Source organism: Bos mutus, chromosome 12 (assembly GCF_027580195.1).
Source record: "Bos mutus isolate GX-2022 chromosome 12, NWIPB_WYAK_1.1, whole genome shotgun sequence".
Lineage (NCBI taxonomy): Eukaryota > Metazoa > Chordata > Mammalia > Artiodactyla > Bovidae > Bos > Bos mutus.
The window spans coordinates 11,669,142-11,683,185 of NC_091628.1; the positions used below are offsets into that span (position 1 = coordinate 11,669,142).

The following is a 14,044-nucleotide window of genomic DNA, read 5'->3' on the forward strand; positions in this document are numbered from 1 at the left end:
GTATGCCAAAAATCTCCTAAATGGCTATCTAAGGCTCTCAGCCATTTGGTTGTTCTCTAAGTTGCGACAGAGTCAGATCTAAGAATAAAAGAGACCTGGGTTTAATCCCTGGATTGGGGAGGTCCTCTGGAGAAGGAGATGGCAACCCCACTGGAATATTCTTGCCTGGGAAATCCCATGCACAGAGGATACAGTCCATGGGATTGCAAAAGAATCAGAGACAACGCAGTGACTAAATAACAAGAACAGTCTTCTAGATATATTTATAAAGATCCCACTATAATGAAGCTATCTGGAGTAAGGATGGTTTGTTATTTTAGATATTCCTATATTTGCCTAAAGTATACTAGTACACTTATCATTTACCAGAAGAACTTTGTCTTCAATTTTCCTTAGTAGGCTTGTGAGATAGAAATCTCACTGGCCAGCTAACTATCAAAGTCATTTCATTATGAGGTAGCTCCTTAAGACTATAAAGTACACAAATGTTAACTCTTTACCAGAGATTTGCAAAATCCTGTGTTATTGATATCAATTCCTGATCAGTGGTAGAGCACAGAGGCCGCTGTAACAGACTGAAGGCACAAGAAGGGAATTACAGGTGGTGTGAGTTTGGGGAAAAGGTCTAACTTAAGAGCAAGAGAACCATGATCCAGTGAAGGTGTGTTAAACAACCAGCCCAATAGCACTGCAAAATTCTTCTTTTGGTATCTATGCTAATAACTGGAAAAGACCCTGATGCTGGGAAAGACTGAGGGCAAGGAGAGAAGGGGGCGACAGAGGACGAGGTGGTTGGCTGGCATCACTGACTCAATGGACATGAGTTTGCACAAACTCAAGTTGACGGTGAAGGACAGGGAAGCCTGGCGTGCTATAGTTCATCGGGTTGCAGAGAGTCGGACACAACTTAGCCACTGAACAACAACAACAACAATGCTAATAATTAGTAAACATTATAATAAAAGGTGGTCCTTTCTAGGGGATCTATTATTGCCCTTAGTAAGGGGGTTATCAAATTACAAAATACTTATTTTTCCCTTATAATATCATGTTTGTCTGCTGTCTCTAGACTGTCCATCATGGAAGAACCTGGAGATCTGGGGTCTTTACTTTCTTATGCTGGTTTGCTTCTTCTCCTGTGTACAGCTATCATCTTTTAACGTCCTCTCTAGTTTGAAGGCTTTGTTCCCATTCTGTATACCAATAAAAGAAAAAGACTTAATAAAATTTGGGGTGAGAGTGAAGGAAGGGATATGCTTTTTCTAGTAAATCTGCCACCCACTTTTTTGGGTCAGCTTTTAAAATTCAAGTATAATATACTCATAATAAAGTGTACAAATCTCAAGTGCAGAGGCAGTGAACTTTAAAAGCAAACACATCTTGTAACCCCCATACCCTTCCGGCCTCCTGGAGTCTCTCTTGGACTTAAGCCAGGCCCTGCCAAGGACCCCTGCCCACCACCTGCCTGACTTCTAGCATCACAGATTAGGTTTGTGTGTTTTTGCATTTCATAAAGTGGGATCGTAAAGTATGTACTCATCTGTGTCTGGCTTCTTTGGTTCAACATCGTTCCCAGGAGAGGCACTGACACTGTTGTGCCCAGCAGCTCTTGATTCTCTGTCTCCGCCATAACAATGTCCAATCGTGTGACTTTTGACCATACGTCACAACTGATGTCTCATCTGCTGCTGCTGCTGCTAAGTCATGTCCGACTCTGTGTGACCCCATAAACGGCAGCCCACTAGGCTCCCCCGTCCCTGGGATTCTCCAGGCAACAACACTGGAGTGGTTGCCATTTCCTTCTCCAATGCATGAAAGTGAAAAGTGAAAGTGAAGTTGCTCAGTCGTGCCCGACTCCTAGCGACCCCATTGATTGCAGCCCACCAGGCTCCTCCATCCATGGGAGTTTCCAGGCAAAAGTATTGGAGTGGGGTGCCATGACTGTGTTACTTCCAGCTTGGGGCTATGATGAGTAATGTCGCCATGAGTATCCTTGACCATGTCTTTTGCAGCAGGTACAGGTGTATTTCAGTTGGGTGGATATGCTGGATACACTCAGGTTTAGGAGATGCCATGAAATAGGTTTCCAAAGTGGTTTTTCCAATTTACATTTCCCAGGATCAGTGTATGAGGGCTTCCTTTGTTTGTATCCTCACCAAAACTTGATATTGACAGTTTCTTTTTTCTTTTAATTTTAGCCATGTTGGTGGGCATCTATTCTCTTCTTTAAATTTTTATTTGTGGATAAATGAATTATTTTTGATTCTGCCTGTCACAGATATTTTTAGAAACAAGAACCAGTACTTTTTGTTTTTGAGAAGTGAAAGAATGTGCTAGGCTTTTGCTCCAGAACGATGGACACAAAGACATTTTTATATAATAGCACTATTCATTCAAGTATATAGCTTGCAGATAAATATGGACGGATAATTTATTATCTATCATCCAGCCAGCCCACCAGTACTTGGAAACTCAAAACAGGAAGAGGCATGTCAGGATGGGTGTTCTTGAAGCCAATGTGCTGGAGGCGGGGAGGCTCTTCAAAACTCTACTGAGGGCTGGAATAGAAATATTGATTATTTTGGTCTGTGTATTTTATGGGATTTATTAAAATGCTTCTTTAAATAGTAAGTTCCTACTGTATTTAAACATGTAATTTTATTTATAACAAAGAGCCAAGACATGTTCTTTATTGATATTTCTATTGCATGAAGAAAAGTATTCTTGTAAATATGCCCGTTTGTTTTGTATTATGTCATAAATTCATACTAATGAGAATTCATTATATATAAAGATAGGTTTCACTAGTAAAAAGTCTACATTACAGACTTTCTAAAACAGAAATATAGTTTCATTACTTTCATGTAAAGAACAGTTAGAGTGCTCAGAGGATGACGTATTCTGGTTAATTTCATTTTCTGGGAAATAATTTGGTTAACCAGAAAGCACACACAGACTCACACACACACCACACATCTATGGCAGTGAGGACACCAGGAGGAATAAATTTGACAAAAACCAATTATCTTGCGGTTTGTGACACTGGGTCTTGTGACTTCAGCACTGAAAGTATTCTGACTCATCTTAAATCTTCACTTATTTGGGTTATGGTTAAGCAAGACTTCTTTTACTTTCTTTGAGAGAGTTGTCGTTATAATTATTTGATTTATTTATTTGTGGCTGGGCTGCGTCTTCACTGTCACACAGGCTTTTCTCTACTTGTGGGTGAGCAGAGGCTACCCTCCGCTTGTGGGACTTCTCATTGCAGGGGCTCCTCTTGTTGGGGAGCACCGGTTCTTGAGGTGACGGCTTCAGTGGTGCACAGGCTTCTCGTTGCGGTGGCTCCTCTTGTTGGGGAGCACCGGCTCTTGAGGTGAGGGCTTCAGTGGTGCACAGGCTTCTCGTTGCGGTGGCTCCTCTTGTTGGGGAGCACTGGCTCTGGGGCGATGGCTTCAGTGGTGCACTGGCTTCTCGTTGCGGCGGCTCCTCTTGTTGGGGAACACCGGCTCTAGGGGCGACGGCTTCAGTAGCTGTGGCTCCCAGGCTCTAGAGCACAGTCTCAGTAGCTGCGGTGCACGGGCTTGGTTGCTCCGTGGTTATGTGGGATCTTCCTGGATCTGGTATGGAACCCATGCCTCCTACACTGGCAGGTGGATTCTTTTGAGCGGGCTTGGTTGCTCCGTGGTTATGTGGGATCTTCCTGGATCTGGTATGGAACCCATGCCTCCTACACTGGCAGGTGGATTCTTTACCGGTGAGCCAACAGGGAAGCCCAAAGACTTCCTTTATCTATAAACTCTACAAGCAAGTCAATCTTCTACTATTCCTTTAGAATTAATGAAAAGATTAGAAAGGTTTAAGTGGCTTTGTAGAAAGCACATCCATTCTACAGAGTAAAACGTATAGATGACCATCACTAAGTACTTGTTGGGTGAAGAAATAGATATAAATGGATATTGAGGATACCTGGGAGTAGTGATTTTTTTTTATTAAACATTAGCTTCTGTTATTTAAACATTTCTCCATGTTTGACTAACATATACTTTTTTGCTATTGATTCGTACCATTCAAACAAAAAGGATGCTGAATTAAGGTAAACTTTTGTATAGTATTTGTAAAACAACAAATTATAAATCAATGGAAACAATAAAAAATTTTTCTTTACAATTCTTGATATTTTGACATAATATAAATAGCTATTAAATACCTGTTAGGTTGCCAGTTGCTCTAAATGGTGAAATGGTATTGCAAAAAAGAGCAGATACGGACCTCTATTTTAGGGAATTTCCTGTTTCTTGAAGTAACATCTCATTACCAGGGAAAAACAAAACCAAACACTAGTGATTCATGTACTTAACAAAGGTGGTTCTTGTTAGAAGAGTGTGTACTCTCCGATGGTGACAAGGAACTGAACTATTAGCTGGGTGACAACATACTGCCATTTTACAATGAGTTGTTATGAGCAATTTCACGTCTCTCCTTCAAGAATTAAAAATTTTTTACTTCAAAGGAGCAGGGAGCTGCATGTATCTGTGAGCATGTATAACAGGCAGCTTAAACTCAATAGTTCAAAACTGGCCCCAGAGCCCATCCTCCACTCTCCCCAAGTTCTCTCGACAAGAGGCAACGGGCAACCCGTTCTTTCAGCTGTTCAGGGCACATATCTGGGAATCGTCTCTGGCTTCTCTCTCCCTCAAGTCTCACACCTAGACCACTGGCACAGCCTCTCAGCTTCGGTGGCATCTGCCTATTTCGTACCACGCCCACGTCAGCCCTAGGTCAGCGGCCACCTCCGCCCACCTGGAGCACTTCAACAGCATCCTACTCGCTCCCCGCCCCGCCCTGGCCCCCTGAAAATCCCCTCTCCATAAAATAACCAGGGGTATTCATCAAAACATGTGATTTGCAAGAAATATATCTAAAAAATACCAGCATGATTAAACTCTTAAAAAGCTTGACTTACCTCCAATTTCTCTAATCTAGGAATGAAAGCATTTGTTTCTCTTTGTCACATGCATTATCATACTTTTTGCTTCCTTCTATTTATGCCAACTTCTGGAGTTTTAACTTTTGAGATAATATGGGGATTCAGGCCCTATTTAATATTTTTAAACTATTTTTATATTGTGTACCTTTAGAAAGCATTATTCTTGATATTTAAACTTTCTTTTCAACATATTTCCCCACAATTGTTTAGACCTGATTCTGTGTTCAACTGCTTCTAATGCTCATTGCTGTCCCTTTAATACCACAGAATTCCCATTCTTTTTTTTTTTTTTTTTAAGTATTTATTTATTTGGCTACACCCAGTCTTAGTGCAATATATGGGATCTAGTTGCCTGACCAGGGATCGAACCTGGGCCCCGTGCATTGGGAGCATGGACTCTTAGCCACTGGACCTCTAGGGAAGTCCCAAGTTTCCCATCCTCAAGGAATTTGATTCCTTTCTTAACTGGCTAGAATACTGACATATATAGAAAGGAATCAAATTATATATATAATGTGTCAGATCAGATCAGATCAGTCGCTCAGTCTGTGTGTCCGACTCTTTGCGACCCCATGAATCACAGCACACCAGGCCTCCCTGTCCATACACATTGAATTCAAAATTATTTCTAAAACAGATACTTAAGTGACATATATTTTTAAAGCCTCTGACTATCTGAAAATGTCTTTCTGTCAGTTTTGCACTTTGGCTGAGTAGAGAATTCTTGGGTCACAACTTTTCTCCCCTCAGATCCTGCAGACGTTCTTCACAATCTTCTGGTGTTCAATACAGGTAAGATGAATTTTTCTTTCTTGGATGACAGCTTAGTTTTTCTCCTGTTTGCTTTTATATTTTCTTTGTTTTTGAAGTGTTACATTCCATGAGGCTGTAGTGAGGTGTTTATCTCTTTTCATTAACTTTGCCTGGTACTCAGCAAAGTTCTTTTGATCCATTGACTTAGGCCTGTCTTCAGCTCAGCACGTTTTTACTATTACTTGAATTATTGCTTATGTGTGATTTTTGGTGGCCTCCTTGGGAATATTGCTGGCTTATTCAGTATATATTTACTGGGCACTTACCATTAGCTAAGTACTGTTCTCCTTGTTGGGAAGGCTTATGGCTCCATGTGTTAGCACTCTGCTCTGTTTTTATTGACCGGCTTTCTTAGGGTTTCTACCTCTACAGTATGGAATAACAATTCAAGTTTTCCATTCACATTAGTAATTAGACTTCAGACTGGATTGAGTCTGTTCTTCCTCCTTTTAATGTAGATTTCAACCTTGGCATTGCGTTTTTCATTTTCTTCGAGTCCTTCCTTATGGCATTCAATTCCCTTATTATTCCTGCTTGCCTCTTGGCCAGATCCTTTTAAGATGTCTCATTTCACATACTTCAGGTTTCTTTGAATTGTGAGAACACAGAACAGATGTTTTCTAAAAATCTTTGTTTTCTGAAGAAAATATTCTAGCCTGTTGACATCTTCTTCTTCTATAGCTTATTACTTATTATTCTACCTCACTGAAGAATAATTTCATACATCTCATCTTATTTAATTTTTTTTGTGCTCTTATTCTTGGATGATGAGACGGCTGTTCGAAACTGTTCGACAACAGGTTGGATAGACTCTCCACTTTGTTATTATTAGAAGTCTCCTTGAAGATTTTAGACTAGTATTAGCAGTCGAAGCAAAGCTTTACCACTAGCTCAAGAGCTCAGCAGGAAAGGAGTTGGAACTGTGGACAGTCACAGCATGAGAGCTTCATCTCCACATCATTTCTTATTTTGTTTGGAAAAACCATTGCTGTGGGGCCATTTAGCCTTTGATCTCGTCTTCAAGCCGAGGATAAGTTGGGGCTGCTCTGGCCCCTTTCCCAGGGTTATTGCCTTTCCAGCTTTCTGCTTATCGCTCTCTGCCACCGTGTAAAACCCAGCCCTCCCACCCCCACTGCTCCCAGCACTGCTGCTGTCAGACACGGCTACTTGTAGTGACAACGTGGAGGTCAAGAGATCGTCCTGACCTTCTAAGAAAATGGAAAATGCAATGCCAAAGTGGAAATCTACATTAAAAGTAGGAAGAACAGACTCAAGCCAGTCTTAAGTCTAATTACTAATGTGAATGGAAAACTTTATTATTCCATACTATAGAGGTAAAAACCCTAAGGAAGCTGGTCAATAAAAACAGAGCAGAGAGCTAACATACAGAGCCTTCTCACCAGCTCTCGGGGTCTCTCTTCTCCTCCTCCCCATCTCTCCAAGTAAGAGATGTTAATGTGATTTGTGGTCTCAGACTCACTTGCTAGTACTGCTGTTTCTTAGGAGTCTGAATTGTCCTTGGTACTATTTTTCATAGGGGTTACATTACATTAAATTTAGCAAAAACTCTTCAAAGCTTCTCGTATGTCATTAGCACTCTTCCCTATTACATGGGTTTTTCAGTTTACAACCTCTTAGTTTTTCAATCCTTCTAATGGTCACCTGTCAAAGACTGAGTTCGATGCCTTTGCTCATAGAGCCTGGAAGTCAGGACTGTATTTCTCAGTGGTGCTCAGTTAAGCTGTCCTCTTATGGCCATGGAGAGGCCACTGCAGCCTGGCGTGCTGCCATCCACGGTGTCACAGAGTCAGACACGACTTGGTGACTGATGCCTCGTGACGATGCCTCGTGTGCTAAGAAGCAGTAGTTAGCATTTTACTGCTCTCTCTGGAAATGCAGATGTTCCTTGACAGGACTGCCTCCACTTCTCCCTGCCGCACTCCCCCCGTCCCCCACCCCGCCAACCCCCACCAGCCCAGCAACTCTTTGCTCTCTGCTGTCACCTTTGTCTACACGTCTTTCCTCTTGGCTTAGGCTGTTCTTCTGCACAGATGACCATAAAAGCACAGAGATATCTGTATAGATATGCAAGCCTGTCTGGTCCTAATCTTGCTGTTGAACTTGAGTCATAACTTAAAATCTTCAAGTATCATGCTTGACGTTTCTCCATGGATGTCCCAGTAGTGCGAAAGCATCAGAACAGCCAGAGCAAACATCTGCTTTCTCCACAAGCCTCTCCTTCTCACGTCTTCCTTGTTTCTGTCCCCAAGGGCTCAAAAACCTCACCATGCCCCTCTCCCCACGTTCCATCAGGAACTCTCTGCGGTCCTACCTCTCTACTGTCCCATCCTTTCCTCTTCATTTCAATTACCCTGGTTTGGGTGCCTATCACTTCCCACCTGAATAACTGAAGTGATGCTATGATCATATCCCTTCATGGGCTTCCCAGGTGGCTCAGTGGTAAAGAATCTACCTGCCAGTGTAGGAGATGCAGGTGATTCGGTTAGATCCCTGGGTTGGGAAGATCCCCTGGAGGAGGAAATGGCAACCCATCCCAGTATTCTTGCCTGGAGAATCCCATGGACAGAGAAGCCTGTTGGGCTACAGTCCATAGGGTCCGTAAGAGTCAGACACGGCTGAGCATGAGCACAGGACTTAAATGATTATAAAACTTCCCTTTTTAGGAAAATATTATTTATTTATTTGGCTGTGCCCTGTCTTAGATGTGACGTATGGAATCTTTAGTTGAGGCTTGTGGGAGCTAGTTCCCCAACCAGGAATCGAACCTGGGTCCCCTGCATTGGGAGCATGGAGTCTTAGCCATTAGACCACCAGGGAAGTCCCTGAAACTACGTACAGAAGATAAAACCACACCACTCCCTTTCTCAGTCGCTTCCACAATCCTCACTGACTACAAAAGGTAGTCAGCATGGATTCACCTTCTTTCCAGTTTTCGCTCCACCACCCCCTACACACAGGCCCACCCCGAAGCTCTGAACTCTAGTCATGCTGGAGTTTGCCATTCTCCAAACATCCTTGTGTTAAAGTCTTTGTCTTCTCGTTGGTTCCTCCTGTCTTGACCAGAGCTACCCAGACTGCCTTTGGTGTGTGAACATTTGTTACTGGTCTGTGATAAAATAGGTCATGTGAATTGATAGTAATCATTTAGAAATTTATATGACAATTTGACAAAGTAATTTTAGATTTGTTGAACCTAATATTTAGTAATATGGGCTTGGATTTTGTATGCTGGTTTTTTATATCATTTTTTCAGTAATTCATTTCTGTTATATAAAGTATTAATCTGTTAACAGGAAAAGAGGATTGAAGAACAAGGTAGCCTTTGTGAGGAGTTACTGGAAACAATCAACTGGGCTACTGCAGAAATAAGCTTCTTTGCGTGCATTCTAAGTCACTTCAGTAGTGTCTGACTCGTTGTGACCCCATGGACTGTAGCTTCCTTAGGATCCACTAAACTGGTTACTAGGATGTTAGAGAAACACGAACATAAAGGTATTATTTTCCCAATTAATGTGTGTGAAGGACTGGTCTTAAAAAAAAAAAAGTATTCCTTTGTGATCAATTGATTAAAAAACAAAACCTGGTCCCTCTCCACAGAAAGTTTGAGAAGCTCTGGTCAAAACCATCTTTCCAACAGCATCCTTAGAAGAGTTGCCAGTTGAAACCATACTCATCCTTCACGGTCCAGCTCAAATGACCCTTCCTCTGTGAGTCCTTCCTTAACCGCCCAGCCTAGAAGTTGCTCACACAGCTGTCCTCAGAACCACAGCACTTAGTTAAGAACTTTCTGAACCTTTACCAATTGTGTCTTCTCTTACAGCTACATGCATCTTCTTCACCAGGTTGGCTGTTGAGGTCAAGAACCATTATGCAAAATAGATATTCAGTCCCCTGGGTGAAACACAGCTATTATAGATTAAATAAAGTGAATGGGGAAATGCTTTCCATTCTTTGCCTACCGCAAAGTGGGGGCTCTGAATAAAGTTCCTGACCAGGCAGCGACTCGCCTCCCAGCCTCAAAGCCTTCTGCATGTCACACTGAGTGGTACCCTGCCCGTGGCTGGCCCCCAGCTCACACCTGGGCTCACACAGTATCAGCCCTTTCTCTATGCTGTGCCTTCCCCTGGGCATTGTTTTCACCCTGGTCTGTCTGGTAAATACTCGTCTGTCCTTAAAGACTCGGGTCACGGATCCTTTCCTTCAAAATCTATCCTGAAGGTGTCCCTCATGGTCCACTGGTTAAGAAGCCATCTGCCAGTGCAGATGACCCAGGTTCTATCCCTGGTCTGAGAAGATCCCCCATGCTTCAGGGCAACTAAGCCCGTGTGCCACAACTACTGAGCCCAAGGACCCTAGAGCCCATGCTCCGCAACAAGAGAAGCCACTGCAGTGACAAGCCTGAGCACCAGAACTAAAGTAGCTCCCACTCACCGCAACTAGAGAAAGACCCAGCAGAGCCAAAAATTACATAGATAAATAAAATATGAAATTTATCCTTGAATCTTCCTCCTCTGGGCATCCACTGCATTGTCTTCCTTGCTCTCCCCAGACACTTACATATTAAACAGAAATGATCTGTGCGGGTGTCTTCCCCCACGCCTCCAGGCTAATACCTTTGTTGAGTATGGAGATAATATCTTATGAATCTTTGTGCCCTCAGTGCCAAGCACAGCGCACATCAGTGTTCAAAAACACTATTTGTCTGAACAACATGCCCATTTTGAACCACTGAAGGAAAAATAAAGAAGATAACTGTTGGTCCACAGAGATATCATGCCAGACAAAACAAACCAGAGAAAGGCTAATTTAGTTGGGCCTGAGAATGAAATTCGGAGAAGGCAATGGCACCCCACTCCAGTACTCTTGCTTGGAAAATCCCATGGACGGAGGAGCCTGGTGGGCTGCAGTTCATGGGGTTGCTAAGAGTCAGACATGACTGAGCGACTTCACTTTCACTTTTCACTTTCATGCATTGGAGAAGGAAATGGCAACCCACTCCAGTGTTCTTGCCTGGAGAATCCCAGGGACGGGGGAGCCTGATGGGCTGCCGTCTCTGGGGTCACACAGAGTTGGACACGACTGAAGTGACTTAGCAGCAGCAGCAGCAGCAGCAGCAGCAGAGAATGAAATTACAGATGGTTGATTAGGAAAAAAACACTAGAGAGAAGACAGGATTAAACTCAGTGGCTTTTTGTAGAAAAGGATATTTTCTTTTGTTAGGGAAAGCTGGAATCAGAGATTCAGATTCTGAACTGAGTATAACTGGAGTTATTACAGATTCTACTATTCTAACAAGGAAATCTTGCTATTGATTCGTAAAAGGTTCAATCACCAGGATGCTATGATATCCCATGAGGAAACCAGTCAAGAAGCAAGAGGAGGTCACTGGTGAAAGATGTCTTAATTGAGAAGAGGGACCCATTGCGCAACAGAGGGACATGTGGAAGAGGCATTAACTTGGAGCAAGACATTCCCTTTGCTCAGATATCGGTCCAGCCTCCTGGAATCGATGCGTGGGCTTCAAGCTGTATTTTGTAAGGTTATCCCAAAGGATGATTTGCTAGTTCCTGGCCAGACTTTGTGCTGTTCACCAAGGAAACACCCCTGGTTACTGGGATTCCACAATAACCCCAAGACAGTTGCATGGTATGAGTCAATCAGAACCAGGTGGGACTGGCAGGAGATGCCCCAAAGGGGACCAAACCCAGGTCTCCTTGCTCTGGTTGCAAACTACAGATCCATATGCCACAGCAGGCCCTGTCTGTCTTTGGCCAGTAGCTATTTTCAACTGCCCCTAGGGTTCCAAACTGAGGACCAGAAAGCCCATTTAACACCTTGGTGGATTAAAAACAAAAATTCCCTAAGGGAAACACTTGAAAATATTTTAAGAAGTCACCTTAGTGGATCTGACTTTTCTTCCTTTGACTGGTCTTGTAAACATAACATTTATCTTAAAGGACTGATGTGAAATTAAATGCAACAATGTCTGTAAACGTAGCTATAGCATGGTGCCCAATGAATACCAGTCAACACATTAATCAGAAGGGAATTCTGATTCCTTCAGTTAAAAACATATTCTTGTATTTCTTCCTAGAACTGTGAATCTCCCAGTGGCCCTTTGGTCCACAGGGTAAAACCCAGTGCTGCTATGCTCTCATGTCATCCAGGGCCAGATCACCATCTGGTCCTCACAACGTGGCCCGCCTGCTCCCTTGCCATCGTCTCCCACCACACACACCGTCTTCTCAGCCACACTGAATTACGTGCTCCTCTCTGAGCTCACTGTGATCCCCCAGGCCTCAGTGCACTCGTACGTGCCGCGTCCCGTGTCAGAAATGTCCTGACTCCTCAACCAGCTGGAAGAGTCCTCAGGATCTTTCAGGAGTGAACTCAAGCATTTCATCTTCCATAAAGCTGATTCTCACTCGCCCCGCCAGAAGCATGCATGTTCTCTACAGAACTTAGGAAACCGTTTGCTTGTCTTCTTTAAGTTTCTTCTTTGACAGCAAGGGCTGCATTTTATTTTTCTGTCCCATCAATAACTTAAGAAATGAACGAACGGACGTGACTATACCCCCTCTTCAGTTAGGTGCCAGCACCATTTGGCATCATCCTCATCTCCCAGGAATCCCTCCTTTTGGCTCTGACTCACCTACTGCCTGGCCCGGGAGCTCAGAGCCCCTCAGAAGCTGCCCTCAATGCCCAGGGAAGTGAGCATTTGTTAAGTGGAAGAGAATTCAATCATTCAGTGTTCCATTGTTCTATGAGGTGAGGTGCTCATAGGTCTAGATAAGGGAAATCAGGAAGTCTGATGCTTTTGAAGTCACCAGTCAAACTACTGCTTTCTGGACAGGAGGAAAGCTGAGGTCAAATATTTTTACGAAAATTCAACTAAGACGGCCAGAGAGTGACCCACAGGTTTTATGCAGACATTTTGGCATTAGTTAATTTTTTCTGACCGTCTGGCTAGGATACAGATAAATTTCTCCAGTGGTTCTGGGGTGGGTCTAATTGGGTGACCAGATTATTTTCTTGGTTCGTTCATGTTGATTACCTGTAAATTATCCAGGATAATTCGGAGGGAGTGCACCTGTCGTCGAACAGCCCCTGAAAACCTTTCATAGGTGGCAGCATCATATTCACTCATTTGGATCTCCTTTAGCCTAAAATTGGAGGGTGAAAAAGACAACAGCTGAGAGCAAGTATCCGTGGGTCTTTTACTGAGTCACCTACTGCTAGAAATAGCCAACTTCTTAGTAACTCAGTTTGCCTTTGAGGAGAAAAAGCAAGAAGTCAGAGAGAACAAATGCATGGACAACAAGGGGGAAGGTGGTGGGATGGGAGAAACTGGGAGGCTGGGATTGATACATGCAGACTACTGCCTGCTGTGGTTGCTTAGTCGCTAAGTCCTGTCTGATTCCCGTGAACTAGAGCCTGCCCACCAGGCTCCTGTCCAAGGGATTTCCCAGGTAAGAATATTGGAGTGGGTTGCCATTTCCTTCTCTTCTCAACCCAGGGATCAAATCCGCATCTCCTGCATTGGCAGGCAGATTCTTTACTGCTGAGCCACCAGGGAAGCCTGTACGCTACTGATGAAAGTAAAAGTGAAAGTCGCTCAGTCGTGTCCGACCCTTTGCAACCCCATGGACTATACAGTCCATGGAATTCTCCAGGCCAGAATACTGGAGTGGGTACCTTTCCCTTCTCCAGGGGATGTTCCCAACCCAGGGATCAAACCCAGGTCTCCCACATTGCAGGCAGATTCTTTACCAGCTGAGCCCCAAGGGAAGCCCAGGAATACTGGAGTGGGTAGCCTATCCCTTCTCCAGCTGATCTTCCTGACCCAGGAATGGAACCAGGGTCTCCTATATTGCATATAGATTCTTTACCAACTGAGCTATCAGGGAATATATAAAATAGACAACTGATAGGAACATACTGTACACCACAGAGAACTCTACTTAATGCACTGTGGTGTCCTAAGTAGGAGGGAAATCCGAAAGGGAGGGGATACATGTATATGTGTATCTGACTGTGTTTGCTGCACAGTAGAAGCTAACATGGATGCGAGAGTTGGACCATAAAGAAGGCTGAGTGCCAAAGAATTGATGCTTTTGGACTGTGGTGTTGGAGAAGACTCTTGCGAGTCCCTTGGACTGCAAGGAGATCCAACCAGTCCATCCTAGAGGAAATCAGTCCTGAATGTTCACTGGAGGGACTGAT

General features: G+C 43.5%; 1 protein-coding gene across 1 annotated transcript in view; it reads right to left on the reverse strand.

The window, feature by feature from the left end:
* VWA8 (von Willebrand factor A domain containing 8) overlaps nt 1–14,044 on the reverse strand; it is a 384,198-nt gene that overhangs the window by 30,907 nt on the left and 339,247 nt on the right. Inside the window, exon 40 of the mRNA XM_070380245.1 lies at nt 12,876–12,984. Within this exon, the coding sequence (XP_070236346.1) occupies nt 12,876–12,984 (109 nt within the window). The remainder of the gene's footprint in view (nt 1–12,875; nt 12,985–14,044) is intronic.